This window comes from Limanda limanda, chromosome 17, assembly GCF_963576545.1.
Source record: "Limanda limanda chromosome 17, fLimLim1.1, whole genome shotgun sequence".
NCBI lineage: Eukaryota > Metazoa > Chordata > Actinopteri > Pleuronectiformes > Pleuronectidae > Limanda > Limanda limanda.
The window spans coordinates 21,029,867-21,047,947 of record NC_083652.1 but is presented as its reverse complement, the minus strand read 5'-3'; the positions used below and the strand labels follow the sequence as shown (position 1 = coordinate 21,047,947).

General features: G+C 42.6%; 1 protein-coding gene across 1 annotated transcript in view; it reads left to right on the top strand.

Annotated features, from left to right (window-relative positions):
- The first annotated feature begins 13,958 nt into the window (after nt 1–13,958).
- The window catches only part of LOC133023177 (BAH and coiled-coil domain-containing protein 1), a 75,841-nt gene continuing 71,718 nt past the window's right edge, over nt 13,959–18,081 (top strand). Inside the window, exons 1-2 of the mRNA XM_061090141.1 lie at nt 13,959–14,179; nt 17,325–17,649. Of these exons, the coding sequence (XP_060946124.1) occupies nt 17,478–17,649 (172 nt within the window). The 5' untranslated portion in view covers nt 13,959–14,179; nt 17,325–17,477. The remainder of the gene's footprint in view (nt 14,180–17,324; nt 17,650–18,081) is intronic.

Below are 18,081 nucleotides of genomic sequence, written 5' to 3'. Positions count from 1 at the left end.
GGACACATAATCCTTAAGAAGAGTGAAAGATGAAAGATAGATATATATATGTGTGTGTGCAACTGTGCTAATATAGAAATGCACATTGTCAATGTTCTTGATTCACCTTGTAATGAATGCTGTCTGTGTGGATGTGCTGATGAATAGACGCAGTCATCAGACTGTAATCGACCACACACAAGATGAAAGTGTGTTTGTGCAGCAACTTTTTATGATCTGCTTTTCAATGCAGAAATGTGAACGTATACAGCATTTCAACTTTCAGATGTATTTTCCGGCCAACTTGTAACTTGAGGGTGACAGGGAGTAATCAGAGAGGTGATTGTGAGACTTAAATCTTAAAGAACAGCGATTATCGTTATTCAGTTTGACTCGTGTGAGCTGCGGCTCTATGTGCCTGCTTTAAATCCACACGTGCACTTCAGCGTGCACACGCGCTAACAGCTCTTGCAGATGGTGCCGCATCCACATCTGGCAACAGCTGGAGTCGTGAGCACATCTGCTCCGTCCTGGGTGGAAACGGAGAAGGCTGCTGCTGCTGCTTTTATACTGACCTTCTCTTACATATTTTCACTTTTCAATCCACTTTAGTGCCACAGCAGCCAAGATCCAGCACCAGCAGGGTTCTCTTACGTTTCCCCCCCCGATTCAGACAGAATGGCCTATCATCCTCGCCCAAGGGGAACAAATGTCTGCTCAAATCACATCGTTTACACTCTCGTACACATCCTTTTTCCCCCCCTCCTTCTTTGTGTTCTTTTCTTCTGCGATTCCACTGACTTTCCGCGGCTCCCTCCCTCTGTTGTTTTACTTCGCCTTTATTCTCTCCACTTCTCTGACCTGTCGCCTTTCCCTCCTTCTCGGGTCCACAGCAGCAAGTGAATTGCCTTGAGCTGCTTTCCTCTGTGGATCATAGACGGCCAACACCAGCAGTTGCATGTGTGTGGGAGACGCACGCCGAGTCCAAAAATCTCTATAGCTGTCAGAGATGTGGGATCATTTTGTCAATAGGTTTGATGATATTTCAGTGGTCCTCTATGTGATCTTATTATGGCCTGTGTAGGAGGCTAAGCGGAGTCAAAAGATGCAAAGAATTTGAATTTGACAGAACTTTGATATTATACAAATGCAGTCCAAGACATATGGCCTGTCTCCTACTCGTTTAATTTCTCTCACCCATTCTTCTTTCTGCAGAAACACGAGACCTATTTCCTTCCTCCTCCATCACCTTCTGCTTCTCTACATCTTACTTTTTACTTGGCCCATTTTGCAATCAATCTGCTGTTCATCTTATCTAATGAGCTCATTAGGGTGTCATAAGCAATGGTGATTGATAATAATGGCTCAGAAATGTTCTCATTGATTCACTTCTATATCAGGCCTGTAAAGTAAAGGCCCACTACATTAAAATCATAGGAGGTCACGTGAACCCTCTCTTCTATCTCCAAGTCCTTTGTTTTCAACAACCCGACCCCCCCCTCCACAATGCATGACGGGTGAAAACAGTTCTGTAGGTGACACATCTGCTCGGCCTTACACATCTGTACAGAGCTGCTTTATATATGTGATTTTATTTTACCTCAGCAGGCTAACAATTTACTTTATTTTACATGTTTACACGGGCCGGCGAGGGAAACCGAATGTTAACAGTGGACATCACATTTTTCCAGCCAATCAAAACAAAGGAGACGTGTTACAGTTGGTCCGCTTTGCTGGAAGTCTTTAATTTTTACGGCTGGGCTTCTTAACAGCCATGACTGATGGAGACGTTTGGCTTAAAAGCTGTAACAGCTCCCGTTTGTTAATGCAGACAAGTTTGTGAGGCCACTCGCAATATGTCTGAGGATACACTCACAGCCCTGCGTGTGTGTCGCTTGTGTGTCTGTGTGTATGAGAGAGGGACGGAAAAAGAATGGGGTGGGCTGCTAAAGACAATTTGGGAGGGTGTGTGTGCGTGTGACAGATTTTGCACCCACGTTGTTATCGCTCAGTCAGCATGCAAGCTCAAATCACTTCAATAGTTTCACATCAACCAATTTAATGGCACAATCCCGGGCCAGTGAAGTTTTTATTCCAAATCCTGTCCATAATCTAATGGCCTTTGAAAGTCTGCCACTTCCCCCTGGCTGACAGGTTGTGCATTTGGATTTAATTGAATCCATTTACATCCTGTGCAAATGGAAAGCACATGGAGGCCGACCCACCTGGTTCTGATCAGCTACTGAGTTGGGAGAACCGCACTCCTCGGAGTCCGCCCGGTGCCAGCAGGGGCTACGCTACACAGCGGAGTGAGAAGAGAGGGAGGGAAGGAAGAGGAAACACGTTTGGATATTACTCTTGGCACTAATTTAAATCAGCCTGAGTTACCCCCCCCCCTCACTTCTCTGTGTATTCCTTGTCTGGCAGAGTGTAGTCTTTTACAGTTGTGTGACATTTAGCCACAAGGGGGAGTCCAGGAATATCCACTGTGTGTATCATTGTGTCTGCTGTGTGCACCTGAGGCATGGATGTACAACAGAGAAGAGATTAACTGAGCTTTAATATTAAATTCAGTCTATAAGGTGCAGCCTGACACATTTCGTTTTAATTTGATTCAATTCAATTGACCAAGGTGTTTAAGTTCTCACCCCCATCCATTTCTTTATTTGTTTGTTGGTTGGTGTTTTTTTTTGTAGGATTTAGCAAAAATTACCAAAAGGATTTCCTCGACACTTTTTGGAAGGATGGACCGGGGTCAGGGAAGAACCCATTAAATTTAGGGATCCATTAAAATATTTTAAAACTTTCTTTAACATTGTGAGATAGCCTTTTTTTGATATTTACAGCGTCCCCAGGGAATAATTCATGGTTCCTGATGAAAACAAAATCAGACAATAAGAGGACTGATTTCTATAAGGCTGTGAACTTGGTAGCTTGTAGCTTAATAAAATTATTAAAATCCCACAATGAGCCGACGCTATAGACAAGATTTTTAACATAAAGAATGCAATAGGTAATAGGTAAAAAAGACAGAATATGTTGACAGAAATATTATTTTTATTTTATCGGTATTCATATGCAGATGCTGTTGAGCCAAAGCGTCTACTGGACTGGTTTGTGTTTAAACCACAACTGACAAATTTAGATTTTTATTTAGTTTGTGTGGATTAAACCAATAAGACATCAAGTGTTTACTTGAGAGGTGCTGGATTTTCTTACATTTGGACAGAGCCAGATGAAGAGTTTCTTGCCACTTCCAGTCTTTGTGGTGAGTTAAGCTAAAAGAGATATCAAGTCCTGGCAATAAAAATTGATGAGCACACGTCTACCTGCGCAGGTTTTTACATTAACCACAGTGTGTTGTCTTTGTGGTACAGTTGCAGTGTCATGAGTTCCGGAAGGTCGGGGTCCACATCACAAGGAAGCGTCCCTGCTGGTGGAAAGCTGTCATGAATATGCATGAATACGCCACAGTCTCTGTTCGCGGCCTACATTCATGCGTGTCCGCGAATGGATATGGTTAATGGGGACAGTGGGTAACATCATGACCTTCATCGGGTGCCCGCTTGTGGTCCGTCGTAGCCCCACCTCACACCACATCTGGTTTGACCATCTCCACCCCCGAACCCCTGCTAGCCAACCCCCGCCTGCACCTCATCAATCCTCCGTGTCTTCATTGCCACACTTCTGGCCATTGCCAAAGTAAAGCCGTGACACCAAGACGTGAGAATGATGAATGGACTCTTTCCGGACAGCGATGGTTGAAGAGACGCCCCACCCTCACTCATCTGTCTGATCCATTTTTCACTTTCTTTCCTCTGCCACAGCTCCTCTGTGGTCCATCCTCCGTGACTCAGTAGGAGCCGAGCGATCGCATTCCAAAATATATCCACACATTGGCTTTGAATGTCCGACCTCTTCCCTGTATTCACTCTTGTTGCGCTGGTTGCGAGCAAACGCTGAGGAACTAAAGAAACATCCAGATTCATTTTATTTTGGGAAAATAACAGCGTTTCTTCCATCTGCGTCGGATTTTTTGACAAATCGAAACATTGCACTTCTCTCTGTTTGCACATTTCCATCTGGGACTAGTTTAGTCCTCACATCACCAACCGCAAGAATTAGAGTAAACCTTGTGGCTTTTCTGTAACATCCATTGTTGAGTTGTTGTGTCTGCCTCCCCACAGCATGTCCATTCACTGCTGTACAATAATGTCCTTTAACTATTATATGAGCGGCTGCAGTTTTATTGGATGTTGACGGGAATAGAAGTCCCACTGTGTTCCACCAGAGACATTATCAGTCTCGATCCCCGGTAACTATTGGCTTGTGCTCAGAGGCTTCTGTCCAACACTTATCTATTGTCCCTGAATGCTGCAGAGGTTCTTGTAATGGCTCATGACTGCGATATTCATCTCTTACTTTGGTCAGACATGGTTATTACCTTTATAAATTGTAGTAATTTTCTCTGTCATATGTCATATGATTTTAATGTTTGTGTCAGGGTGTGTGCTGAGGCTTCAGGGGCATGTTTTCGAAACAGAGCCGGCTCTTAAAATCCCTCCATAGTCATCGCATGCATTTTGCCCTCGTGAACTCTAGCTTCCAATATCAGACCGAAGAAACGCTGCCTTGTTGCTTTGGTCCCTCGGGGGCAAAGTAGCGCTGGTAGATATTTAAGAGATTTAAGCCTCCTTTGTTTAGGGAACTGAACCCTCTCCTATTCTGGCTCCGAGGAACCAAACGGACTGCGCTTCAACACAATATCATCAACGTCTCTAAGTCTAATTTAAGACAAGAAAGAACCAGTTCTGTTTCCCTCAAAGTAGCGATGAATAAAACATTGACGTTTTCTCCAGATCATTTGTTTTCCAAGCCTGTTAGAAATAATTCTCCGCAGAGTTGCACGGTTTGTGTGACACCAGTTATTTCAAATAAGACAAACTGCTCCTGTTACACCTGTCGTTCACAGCGGGACAGATGTGAATATTCAATAAAGCTGCAGGTTCGACACTCCCCAAAGTTTTTTCTTCTTTTCATTATGACTATTTAACAGACGTACGGTATTTCAGAGTGAATATGTTAGGAAGTTCCCTTTCATATAATTTGATTAGTGGACCAGGATTCAAGCCCTTACTCATCTACTGTTATTGAGGAGAAAAACAATTAAGCTGTACATGTTAGCTATCAAGGAGACAACGCACCCATGCACAGGCACACTAACAGATAAAGCACACACACAAACACTCACCTAGGCACACGCACACACACACACACACAAGTCTCATTTAATCCTTTATGATGTGCCTTGAATTTATAATGATTGTAATTAGGAAAGATGCAATAGGAGTCTACTCCGTGGCAATGCTGACACTCCAGGGTGCCCGGAGCCAATTAAAAATATGTGCTGATCAAACAGCCTGCCCTCGCCGTGCACGTCTATCCCAGGGGCCTCGGCTGCTGCTGCACAGGGACGGCCAAGCTCAGGGCCTCTCGCTCCCACCGAACAGGCTGCGGAGGAGCTACGCCCGTCGCTCTCCACCCAGCGATCTGGTGCGAGACTCGGCTACTCCCATTAACTGCATGCTATGTTGGGCAAGGGACGACCGGGGAATGTGAGAGGCAGAGGAGTCTCTCAGTTCACAATCAAACGTCTGTGAGAAAATGCCGCACACCTATTTGATCCCCACAGAGATCCTTTGTTTCCTCAGGGGAAACAGGCTTGTCCCAGTTTTCCCCTCACACTGTGAGTGAGAGCATTACATGAAATTATAATGATATGACAATTTAGAGTGACAATTAGGCCTGGTATTATTAGGGCCCGAGCAGTGACAGGCACTGACAGACGTGAGGCCCTGTTGAAATTGTATGGATTATTATTCAGGCAAATGAATTTGCTCTTTGAGGACTTTAACATGCTCAACTTCTTACCAAAATTTGCAGAAAGTTAGAAAGTGGTGAAATTTACGTATTCTGGAGGAATTTTCAATGGCCGTCGCAAAGTGGCTCAACGGTTTCCCCCCCGAGACCCAGAGGAGTGGGTATAGTCTGTATAGCTTATGACATCCTTCGATGGTTCCTGATCAAACCTTCAAAGGACTCATCAAAGGATGGGGTATAGTATGGTGATCATCAGATATGTCTTCTTCATAGTGTTCAACAACATCAACCGGAGTGTTGAAGGTATTGTCTGCTCCATCTGAATCAGTCTTGGCCTGGTACACGCTGCTTCGTTTCTTCGACTGCCTCATTGTCATTTTCAGTGGATGAGTCCTGATCGGTGTCAAAATTGTCAAGTGCATCTCCTGCTAAAAAGGAAAAACATTTCAATGCTTTGAGGTGTACAGTCACAAATGTGTGATCATTCTGGAAAATATTCATTGCCTCGTGGTCACTTGTATTAAGCTGCTTCAGGGATTCCCAAAGTGGTGTGCATGCTCCCCTAGGGCTGCACAAGCTGCTGTAAAGAGGATCCTTTGTAATTTTTTGGATTAATATAATTTCTAGCTGTTAGTTACACTCTGCTTTTCGTTTCCAGCAATCCCTGTGATGTTGCCAGAGCCACGATTACCCAAAACAGTTCAATTTAAATGAATCTGAAAGAAACTTATATCTTCCAAATGTTATTATTCTCCAGGAATCCTTCATCTCTGTCACATCCTTTTCCTCCTGCCCTCGGTGAAGTCCCTGGTCCCTCTATCATTAGGCATCTCTGTCCCCGGTGATTAATGAAACTAATGAGCATGTGCAGCCATTCACTCCGCCACACATTATTCTGTCCTCTGGTCGAGGCCATGTGTCACGTCCTCCTGAAGACGGGCAACATGGTTCCTTGGTCAAACAATAATATTAACTTAATCTTTTGCAATATCTTTGTCAGAGGGGCAAGTGATGCACATGCATAGGCAGAGACGTGCAAACTCTCATTTTAAATTACTACAAAGATATTACATTTCTGACAGGGAAAAAAAATCCCTATGCAAAAGACATATTGACATGTACTGGAGCAGATTAATAATGCGACAACATCCACTGTATTTGGACTATATTTAAAGTCGGTCCTGCTCTTTGCAAATGATTCTCATTCTCATATGCATATAGTAGTTTAATCAAATGTGACAACCTACTGCTACGGCTGAATCTGAAGGGGGGAAAGAAAAAAAAAGATGGTGAAGATCTGTGTTTTTTTTTCTCACTCTCTCTTTCTATCTCTTTTATGTTGGATCAGACAGCAACATTTGAGCAATTCCAAAAAAAGATTCCGCAAAGCCGTTTATTCTCACGAGTCATCTTCTACCATCATATCACTCTGAGGGTTTTAGAGCACAGATTGCCCTTTGAGCTGACTGCGTCCGCTGCTGTTTCTCCTCTTCCCTACTTCAGCATTGTTGCGGTGATCTGGCGTTGTTAAACTTTTATCTCTGACAGACGTTGCAGACTTGTCAGGTGGGCAGCGAGAGTGATAACTGCATATTTGAAGATCCATAAAAGGAGCACCCATATCTTTGGGAGTCCCATCAGCTGGGGCACTGAAATACGGCTCATCACTTTTATGTAGGAACCACAATCGGCCATCGGGATGTGAAATTAATATGACAGAAAGGCCATCTGCTTTAAGGAGGGGGGGCGAATGGCAACCAGGAAAACTGGTTCAGGCCTTGCAGAGGACATTTTTAATTGGACACTTCACACGAAAAGCATATACATGTCATATAAACTGATTCGTTGGTATGATGGCAGAGCTGGATTTATGGCAGCGAGCGAAGAGACATGAGGAGAGAAAGGGATGCTGGGACGTATATTCTATGCAAGAGAAAAAAAAAATGCTTAGTAGGTAATTTTTTCTTAGTTGCACTTTGATTGTTACATTTTTTTTGAGAAGTCATGGAAGTTTAACATCATCCTACTTAAGTGCACTTCTCATTTTGTCATTGTAGATGCTGTGGATACATATCGAAACACAAGGCTTTTAATCATCTTAAGTGTCACATGTTTCCTTTGGGAGCTGGTGGCAAAAGGCATTTTTGCATCTATCTATAGAATTCTGTCACTTTTTAATTATTGTCTGGTGTCATGATCTTCATAGCAAATACTTTGACTTTGAAAGAACATGCGGATAATGCTCAGTTCGGATACATGACTCCCTTTAGTTTCTTCCTCATTGTGATACTTCATGTTTTTCTGAACTCATCTGCATGCAGGATATCTTAGCAGCCTGTTACCTGTTGACCTAGGCCACACTCTGTAATTTAACCAGGACAAACACGTAGTCTTCATTTGCACCAGTTCACCTCCATTTGAAACTGTGTGCTGTTCTTTCTCTATCGAACTGGCAAGAGGTATCAGACTATCCTGATAAATCGACTCTAACAAGCATTCGGAGGTTGTCGTGTGAGAAGGAGGATAAAGCCTGAGTTGTGTGGAATGAATGTGCGGGCTCTGTGAATGACCGGAGGAAGCCCAAAGGGCTGCGCTGACTTAGCCGCGGACAGACCTGGGTCTGGAACCCTGAACTGAGCGGCTTGATGATCGCTGCCCAGTTCGGCCATGTGACGCTTACGCAATGCTCCTCCAACCTGCAGCTGGGGGAGAAATCAATCACACCACAGACCTTCTTTTCTTCTCTCAGACAAGAGCTTTTTAGTGACAACGGCCATCTTGGTCACATGACCATGGAAGCATCAGGCAACCCCGGCCCAACACCCCTTACTGCATATCCTGGGTAACAACATGGGCTGATGAGTCTCATAGTGGGAACACAGGGTTGTTCTTGTGCGTTGTTAAGCCTTCAACAGCTGTGTTAGATATCCGCTATCACAAGACTTGAGTAAAAAAACATCACAACCTAATATGTGATGCAGCCTGACGCAATGATCGAGAGAGAAATTTGAATAGAATATCAACTAAAACTTTATTAATTTATTTGTGTTTAAACACACATTCAGGCTGAGGTGACATTTTCAGGCCACATCAGAGAAATGCTGATATCTGCATCTTTATACACACTGGGTTCAACTAGCACATGGAGACAGATTGTTGAACAGGGTCTGGGTGAATCAATAGAATTCATTAGTTTCAATACAGGCTTTATGGCACGTACATGAGCATAAACACACACAGTTTACTTTTAGAAAACGTTGTTATCCTTGTTTTTTAAAGCGTAGAGTTGTGTAACTGACAATGAACTTTGCCAATGTTGTCATTTCCATTTTAGGCCTGCAGGGCTAAACAGGGGGAAACAGTGAGGTAATCACGGGGTTAAAATGTGACGTCAGGTTGCTTGGGTCGGTGAACTTAAAGGTAGAGAAGGGACAACAGCGCATGTCAGAGGGCGTCACGGGATTTATCAGCTTGTAATGAATATACCCTCAATTTATGTAAAGCGGTCAATGTATAGAAATAGTATTTTTGTGTGTCTTTGTGTGTGTGTGTGTGTGTTTCCACTGTTTGTCTGACATTCACGCTTCCACAGATCTTTTGTTTTCAGTTAGAGGAAATGGGATGTGAAGTAACAACTTAACTGAAATTTCTGCCCTTTAAAAAAAAAAAAAAAAAAAAAGTACATTTCGGTCAGGGAGAATATATCTAAAAATAAAATCAACAGTTTTATTGGTGTGTGGGTGAGATCCGGCTTCTTTCTCTGAAGTGAATACATGGGTGCCGTCTAAAAACAGTGTGTTCACTAGGCTTCTGACATTTGCTACCAGGATTCAAGCAGTGAACACACACACACACATTCACACACACACATTTCCGATGATCCAACCACCTAACATAACAAAACCTTTTATTTTAAGTTGTTAAACTTGCTTACAAAATGTTTCATATTTCTGCACAAAGATAAAACTGATTTCTGACATCTTAAAAATATATCGACTGATATTCAGTCAGATTATATGTGCATGCATCAGTGCTGGCACACACACAAACACAAACAGACACAAACACACACACACAAACAAACACAATAAACACAAACAAAGGTCAAAGGGTATCCATTGTGAACATGTCCATGTTACATTGGGCTGTGGGTTTGTGGAATTATCTTGACTAAATGCATTAAACCAAAACAAACCCATGAGTTCCCCTGTTTTAGAAGATGTTAGATATTATTATTTCATGAAGGAAAACATTTGTAAATCTTCCCTTCGAACTTTGCCATATTTCTTTTTCCAACTTGTGCTAACTAACCATTGCAATACTTTTAGAACATGAAATCATGTATCATTGTCAGATGCTCCAAATGATCAGCCATGCGTAGAGTGGTCTTGTGTATTTTATATGTGGAAATACGAGCATTCAGCCAACGAGTTTGTGTATAAGAAATATCCATGGGTCCTTTCTTCAACTGTAGATGTGGGTGGGAGGCGCAGGCTGTCAATCATCAACGCTTCATTGATCAAGGACAATCCTCGTCGTAAAACTGGCCTTTTTTCTTAAGAAATCACTCACTCTGCTTTAATTATCACTTGTGTGTGTGTGTGTGTGTGTGTGTGTGTCTGTGTGTGTGTTCGTGCAGCTAACCCCCCTCCTTGACTGTTTCACATTGCACCCATGCACTCACTTGAGAAGAGCCCATGATGAGAAGGAATTCCAGCACCTTCTTAAATAAAAAAAACATATATTACATTATATTGCATTAGAGCAAAGCAGCAAAGCTTTTATAAAATCTCACAAAGGGGCAGTATAAAAAAAAGAAACCCCCCCAAAAAATTGTGTCCACTGTATAATTACATCATGGTCACAAAGAGTAAACCATCAAATAAATACATACAAATCTAACCCTCTACATTAATGTGTGCGAATAAAGATAATTTCATAAATATGTTTCCTGATATAGAGATTAAACTAAATTGAATAATATTCATACATAAATAAAATAGGACTTTTGAGGTTTAATTTGCTCCAAATAATAATTAAACTAATTAAATAAAAATGAACACAGTTTTAATTAATTTTGCCAGGCCATGTAAAAAAAAAAAAATTCTGCTGTGGGCTTGGGGACACACACACACACACACACACACACACACACACACACACACACACACACACACAAAGAAAAAGTGTAAATAATCTACAAATAGAATTTCCCTTCTTGGATGGGTTGGGTTATTTTATATGATCTGTTGTTTAAAAGAGACCCCAAAACAATTTTTGCAGGGAAAAACCTCACTGTGAAATTGTGTAAATAAATAAAATAAATAGATGGAAAATGAGGAATGGGCTTTAATTATCCTGCTAAAATAAACGTGTGATTAAAAAAAAGAAAAGAAAACGTTTCGTATGAGAGTGAGTGCTGGGCTGCTTTACGTTCAGATCAAGCTCTGCTGGCTCCATGCAAGCTTTTCACACCCTCATCCGAATTCACTGGACGACCACCATTACAAAACAGCACGCAACGCTCCACCAGTGTAATCCCCCCCCCCCCCCCAAAAAAAAATGCACCGTAAAAAAAAAACAAACGCAGCGTGTTATTTATTACTATAGCGTGATTCTCATTTGAACGCAGCAGCAGCGCAAAGACAAACCTTCAATGCAGACAGACACCGTAAAAAAAGAAAAAACGCTCCGTGCGGATTTCTCTCTCTCCTCGGCGGGACCATCGTTGTTTTCTCCCCCACCCCCCCCCCCCCCACCCCCGTTTTTCGCAACTTTCCATCAACGCCGTCCGTCTGCGTGTTATCCGAAAACTAACCTCGATTATTTTAAATATCCAACGTTATAATTTGCGCGCCCCCCCCCCCCCTCTCTCTCTCCCTCTCTGCAGTATTCCCTTTGATTCACGCTTGACTCATATGGCTTCAGGGCCAATAGGGGTCCGCCTTTGGGGCGCCTGGAAACCGACTCTCTCTTTTTTTTTTTTTTTTTTTTTTATCCCCCTTTCATCATCTAACCCGGGACGCCTTGAAACCGCAGGGCCAGTTATTGCCTCTTTTTTTTCAAGACAGCCCAATGCGGACTGGCCAACAGCCAATCAGAGCCTTGTTTACACTCGGTGACTGACAATGCTCTGGCACCGCGCCAGCCAATCAAAAGAGCACATGCAAAAAGAGACTGGAGTGGGGGGGGGTTCATTTGTAAACATTTAGCATAATGTAATAACCAAAGTCTGTAGTAATAACATGAGGGGGGGGTATTGGAATCAGAGTGCTGTCTGTCTGATTCAGTGAAGGAGTTTCGAGAAATTGGTTCCGAAAGCATTTGCCAAAAAACAAAAAAAAAAGCCTCTATTGGCTCCGAAGAAGGAGGTAAAAAAATATATATATAGACACAAGAATGGTGAGTGTTTAATGTGGGCTATAAATGCCCTGAATTGTTAACTTAAAATGAAATATACATAGAGCCATTAATCTGTAAAAGAGAGATAGGCCACTGTTTTATGGGACAATTTATTCAGCTTCATTATTTCTTTAACGCTCTTCGTATGTTTGAGCTGTGTGTAAATTCTTAGGCAAATGTCATGGAGGAAAATATTTTTAAAAAATTGTTTCACCCATTTATTAGGGAATTATGAATGTTAGTCATTGAAATGTCAAATTAAATTTAAAAATGTATTTAAAACATGATCTGGTGTAGGCCTTCATGTATTAGCATGCATTCAGACTTAAGGCTTTTAATTACTATAATATAAGTAGCTGATGTCAGGCTCCAGCCTATATAAGTGAGTTGCTAACCCCCTATCAGTCTGAACGCTGCCTGAGATCCTCCAACAGGACCCGATTAACATCTCTACAATCTCATCTGGTCACTAAAGGTGACCGGGCCTTTGCTACCCGGGGGGGCCCCACCACTTTGGAACCCGCTGCCTGGAGAACTCAGGGCAACAGTTTATTCTTTTAAATCTCTCCTCAAATATGATCTAATTGCCTTTTTTTAAAAACTGTTTCATTTTAAAGAGTCTCATCTGGTTTGTTTTGTTCAAATTAAATTTTGGATTCTTGCAATTCAGTTTTATTGTACTGCACTTTTGAAACTTTGTTTTTGAATAATCCAAGATAAGATAATGCTTTATTAATCCCACGATGGGGAAATTTGCAATATTACAGCAGCAAGAGTAAAAACATAAGCATCAGTAGATAATATGTAACATGCAATACTTGAATTGTGAGGAATATGACCGAAAGTTATTACCATCATTACGTTACTCATCTTTTATTGATTGATTGATTGAATATTTATTTAAGCCTCGGAAGACACATTGAGGGATAAGCCCCTCATTTACAATGGTGACGAGTGTACAATAAAAAAGTTGATACATTAAAAGTTAATACATTGAATAAATAGGAATGAAATAAATATGCATATATATATATATATACACAGTAATACAAGGTAGAAAACAATTTGTCAATAAAATACTATGGCCAAGTCAACTAGCAGTTACAGTCACTGCAGGAGAAGTGAGCTGTACATGAGACCAGACTCGAGAACTTCGTCAATGAAACAAATGAGCACAACTTTAAAGATTTTTGGACCTCATTCCAAATGTAGGGTGCTTTATAACAGAAAACTGTCTTCCCCAAGTTGGGCTTAACACGAGGCAGATCAGGATTTTATGCTTCTTTTTTATTTATATTTGGAACATTACGCTAATACAAGTTAAATTTGGGCTTTGGACTCAACTTAAACGCAGCTGTGACCATATTATTTTGGTGTTTACGTCGCTATGACCGCTGGAACGGTGGAACCTGCGTTATCTGCGGGGCTGATCCGCGGCTGCACTGAGCTCCATTGTGAGAGAATCACACCGACCCGTGCTTTAAATCTGGCGCTTCCTGCTCTGTTTAGTGTCTCCAGCCGGCTTCCCATTGGTCCGCGCTGTTGGCCAACCAGAGGCCCGCGTGTCCCCGGGCGGGCGGCAGGAGCTCATTGGGCATGCAGGTATCCGACCAATGGGAGGCCGTGTTTACCCTGCCCCTGAGAAGCGAGGTGCGCAGTTTGCACCGGGAGAGAAACCGCTGCTCGGAGATCGGAGCCTCGATCCAGCCAGGCCGGAAGCCCCGGTCCCACCGCTCCCATAGACCGAACCAGCGGGCTCCTGCTCAGCCACAGATGGAGATACTGTAGGAGCTCCCTCTGAGCCACATGCTCCACTCCAGAGTTCCTGTTTAAATGGGCGGCGCACCCGGCCTCGCAGCGTCCCTCTCTGTGTTTTGTATTTTGATTATTTATTGTTATGCAAGGATTTAACATACCAGTAAGTAGTCATTTTTTTTTAATATACTTTTTATATATTTCATTACACCGGGAATATCACAGGGTTGCGTTTCCTCGCTGTAAAAATGACCATTTAGTCCAAAATCCTGTGTGTGACAAGCTGTCTATTATAGACAGTGCAGAGGCATCAGTTTTTAAAGATAACAAAACAGGATATCTGTTTCCTGTGGAAAAAACCTAATGATTTAATACAACGAGCTGACAAAATATACATACATTTCAAATATTATTATTATTATATTATTACAATTATTATCATCAATATAATTATTATTTACGTTAAGGGCAATTTATTAATTATATAAAATATGTAGTTTCTACCAACGACTTATTTTGTGGATGTTTTTTAAAATTATCCTACAATTTCCAAACGTGCCCAGTTTTATTTGCTGATGTATTTATCGTTTTGTGCTTTCGATCGAGACCTAAGAGCATTTAATAATATGTCGAAATTTACATTTTTAATTTTAATTTAACAGTGAGATAACGGTGGTTATAGTCCGGGCTGTTTTACCCTTTAAAAAAAAAAATCCAGTCGGAATTGTTCGCTGGGAGAAAGAGTGAGAAGGAGCAGGGGGGCCACGCTGCCTCTCTCCCCGGCCGAGGTGCACTCCCTGCCGGCTCGCACGGCCGCGGAGGTCCGCCTGCCTCGCAGCACGACCGGGGCGAACGCAGCAGTAATTTAATTTATCGCTGGCTCCTGCGAGTGAGACCGACCGCTGCGTAATGGATCACACCAGGAGCGTCGATCGTTGGATTTTTCTGTTTTATTTAAATACAGTTTATTTGGTTTAAGGAAGAAATTCGCGCATTTTAAAGGGAACAAACGAAGCAGGAACACCCACGGTGGTTCAGCCTGTAACGCCACTGCGACTAAATTCCCACGAATGTACATTTGCCCCGCAAAAAGACTCGTGTGCGTGTTTGCAAAATGTGCATTTATTTCTATTTCCATAGCTTTGATTGTTAGTGGGTCTGCGTGAGAGAGAGGGAGAGAGAGAGAGAGGAGAGAGAGGGCTACATACAGCATGGCGAGGGGAAGGTAATGGCCGACTGCAGAGCACTTTCTCAGTGTGGAGACAAAGGCAGTCCTCCTGACGGGCGGCCATTCACCTTGGATCCCCACACATCTCACAGATACACATGCAGCAACAAGGCTTCTTCGACGTTTTACACACAACTTCATGACATTTCACTGCTTCATCGCCTCGTAGCATTTTAGTCCCAGAGTTCTGTGGAGGGGAATTAAACGCAGCTCTGAATTGTGGGCTCTGGCTGTAACTGGCTCCATGTGGAGATAATAGTGTTGAGGCTGCAACTGCTTCTATTTGATTAGAATATGCCCAATCCTCACACACAGCACAGTTTACATATGTATTTCACACATTTAAATTTGTAGTATTTTAATTTATATTTTTGCTGGGGGCCTCTCTACAGTATCCTCTACATAAAGGGCCCCTAAACTGAGAATTTATCATATTTAAACACCCACACACCCACCCACACACACACACACACACTCACAAACACACACATACAATCCCTCTCTCCTTCTCCCTCTGTCTCTGCTGTGTTTAGAAAATTCAGCCATGTATATTTAATTTATTTGATCCACGAAATGAAGCTGCCCTCTGCCAGCCTGCTTTGGTTTTTAATCAGTACCATTGAGGCTGTCACCTTAACACAGAAATCATATATCTATTTATATATATTTTTTTCTCAGTGAAGTTACACCACGTTATATTTCAATTGATAAAACTGAGTCCCACCTTTTCTCCCCCTCTCTCCCTCCATCTCGACTAAATAATACTATTTTTGTGGCATGGCAGAGGATGCTGCCTGTAATGTATTTACTATACTCCATTTGATTACCTGACCTGAACTAGGTCAAGGCAGTGAGAGTGCAGTTATTCACACGCACACACACACACATACACACACACACACACATGCATGAGCATACAAGCATACACACACACACACACACACACACACACACACACACATAGAGAAGGAGGTAGAGAGGGAGAGTCCATGTCTGCAGGAGCTGAAGCATCTCTCTTATGAATCTTTATCATGATTATTTTCTTACTTTAATTATCACTATGAAGTATCTGCTTTCCTTATCAACTGACAAGTGAATGTTCTTTAAATTTGATGATGCAATTTGTTTGATGGATGATACCTTTTTTTTTTATTCATTATTATAAAGTGGGTTATTTTTTGGGGTATAGTTTGCAGATGGTGCACAACTTGTGTGTTTTGCATTCATGTCATATGGATGGACCACGAACGTGAAATGTGCTGAGATCTGGATGGGGGGTGGAGGTGGTGGTGGTGGGGATGGGAGAGAGAGAGAGAGAAAAGAACCGCCTTTATCAATCGGAAACAATAGGACGAGGAGAGGGAGAGAGAGGGAGGCATGAAGGCAGGCAGCGTTGTTCACCTTGAGATGTGGGCTGTTCCATCAGTTGAATCCACCCAAACACTGCAACACACTCCAGCCTCCAACACAACCCAAGAGCTTTTGATTAAGATTGTTGCAGCATACAAATAAAAACACAAGAATGAATATTTATATATAGAGGTTGTATATTTCACGATGTGATTTTTGGACGAGAGTGACAGCTGACAACTGCTGTCTGTGACGTGGTTTGGATAAAATGTAACACACGGTTATTATTTATTAACCAGGGAAAGGAATATGGATCCTGCACGTTCGCCAGTGTGCTCGTCGTGCGTGTGTCTGTGGAATATCAAGTGCTCTTCTCCATATGATGCATGTCAGGCCTGTATATCCCAGGCTGATCGATAGAGCTGGTGGCTGCTCACTGGGCTTGTGGACGAGCTCGCTGCTCGTTTGCATCCGCGGTGACTTTCCAGCTTCAGCGTTTAGGAGATTTCACCTTTACGCACAGAAAACAGGAACCCTTGACGCGAGAGGAAAGGCCAGTGCAACCAAACGCAATGGACCGCTACTAATTACTTGTTTTCTCTGACATCTCCAAAGGACTTGGCTATAATGCAATGTCAGTATTTTTGCAGCGTGTAATTCCTAACTGGGCTTTACTAATTTTATTTCTTGATAATGGACCTTTTGCTTTTGAATTTCTCCTTTTTGACAGAAAAGATGATCGGGGGCTCCGTTTTGGGCTGGATAAGCCTGCAGTCGACTGAATGCAACACATAGATCTGAAGGAAAGGATTATTATATGGGTTGCATTTGATTTTCCTGACCTGCCCCATCCGGAATTTCGGATTACTCAACATTCCTCGGAATGGAAGGACGGGATTTCGCTGCTCCAGCGCACCTCCTCTCGGAGCGGGGCGCCCTGGTGCACCGAGCCGCCTCTCGGATCGCTCCCTCGGGCCACGGCTCCGTGCAGCACGCCGGTCACTTCCCGCCGGGGAAATATTACCCTTCGCACATACCTATGGCTCCGCACTCAGGTTAGTCCAAGCATCGACGATGTCACACAATGGAGCAGCAACTGAAATGTGTGTTTTTCTATTTTGGAGCAACATTTATCCACCTCTGCGCTGGGCTGTTGTTTCCCATGCTCTCCTCCTCATACCGCTGCCTGTGCGTCTCTCAGCGTGCAGGGGCTGTGGCCTGCATGGGAGCTGGAGCACAAAGCTGATTTATTTTTTGCACAAAAGAGAGGCTCTGTGTGTTAAATAAACCTTAGGCTCAGGTGTGGCTGTTGACAGAGTTTCACTATTCAAATATCAGCTAATAAATGTGATTTACACGAGGCCTCGGAGGAATTTTGATGAAGCTGAATCAACATTTGTAGCTTAAATATCTCTAAAGGTAATAAAGGCGTCTTAGTTAAACAAACAGCCGTCTGATAAGTTAGGTAAATGCCTGGGTTTTTAAAA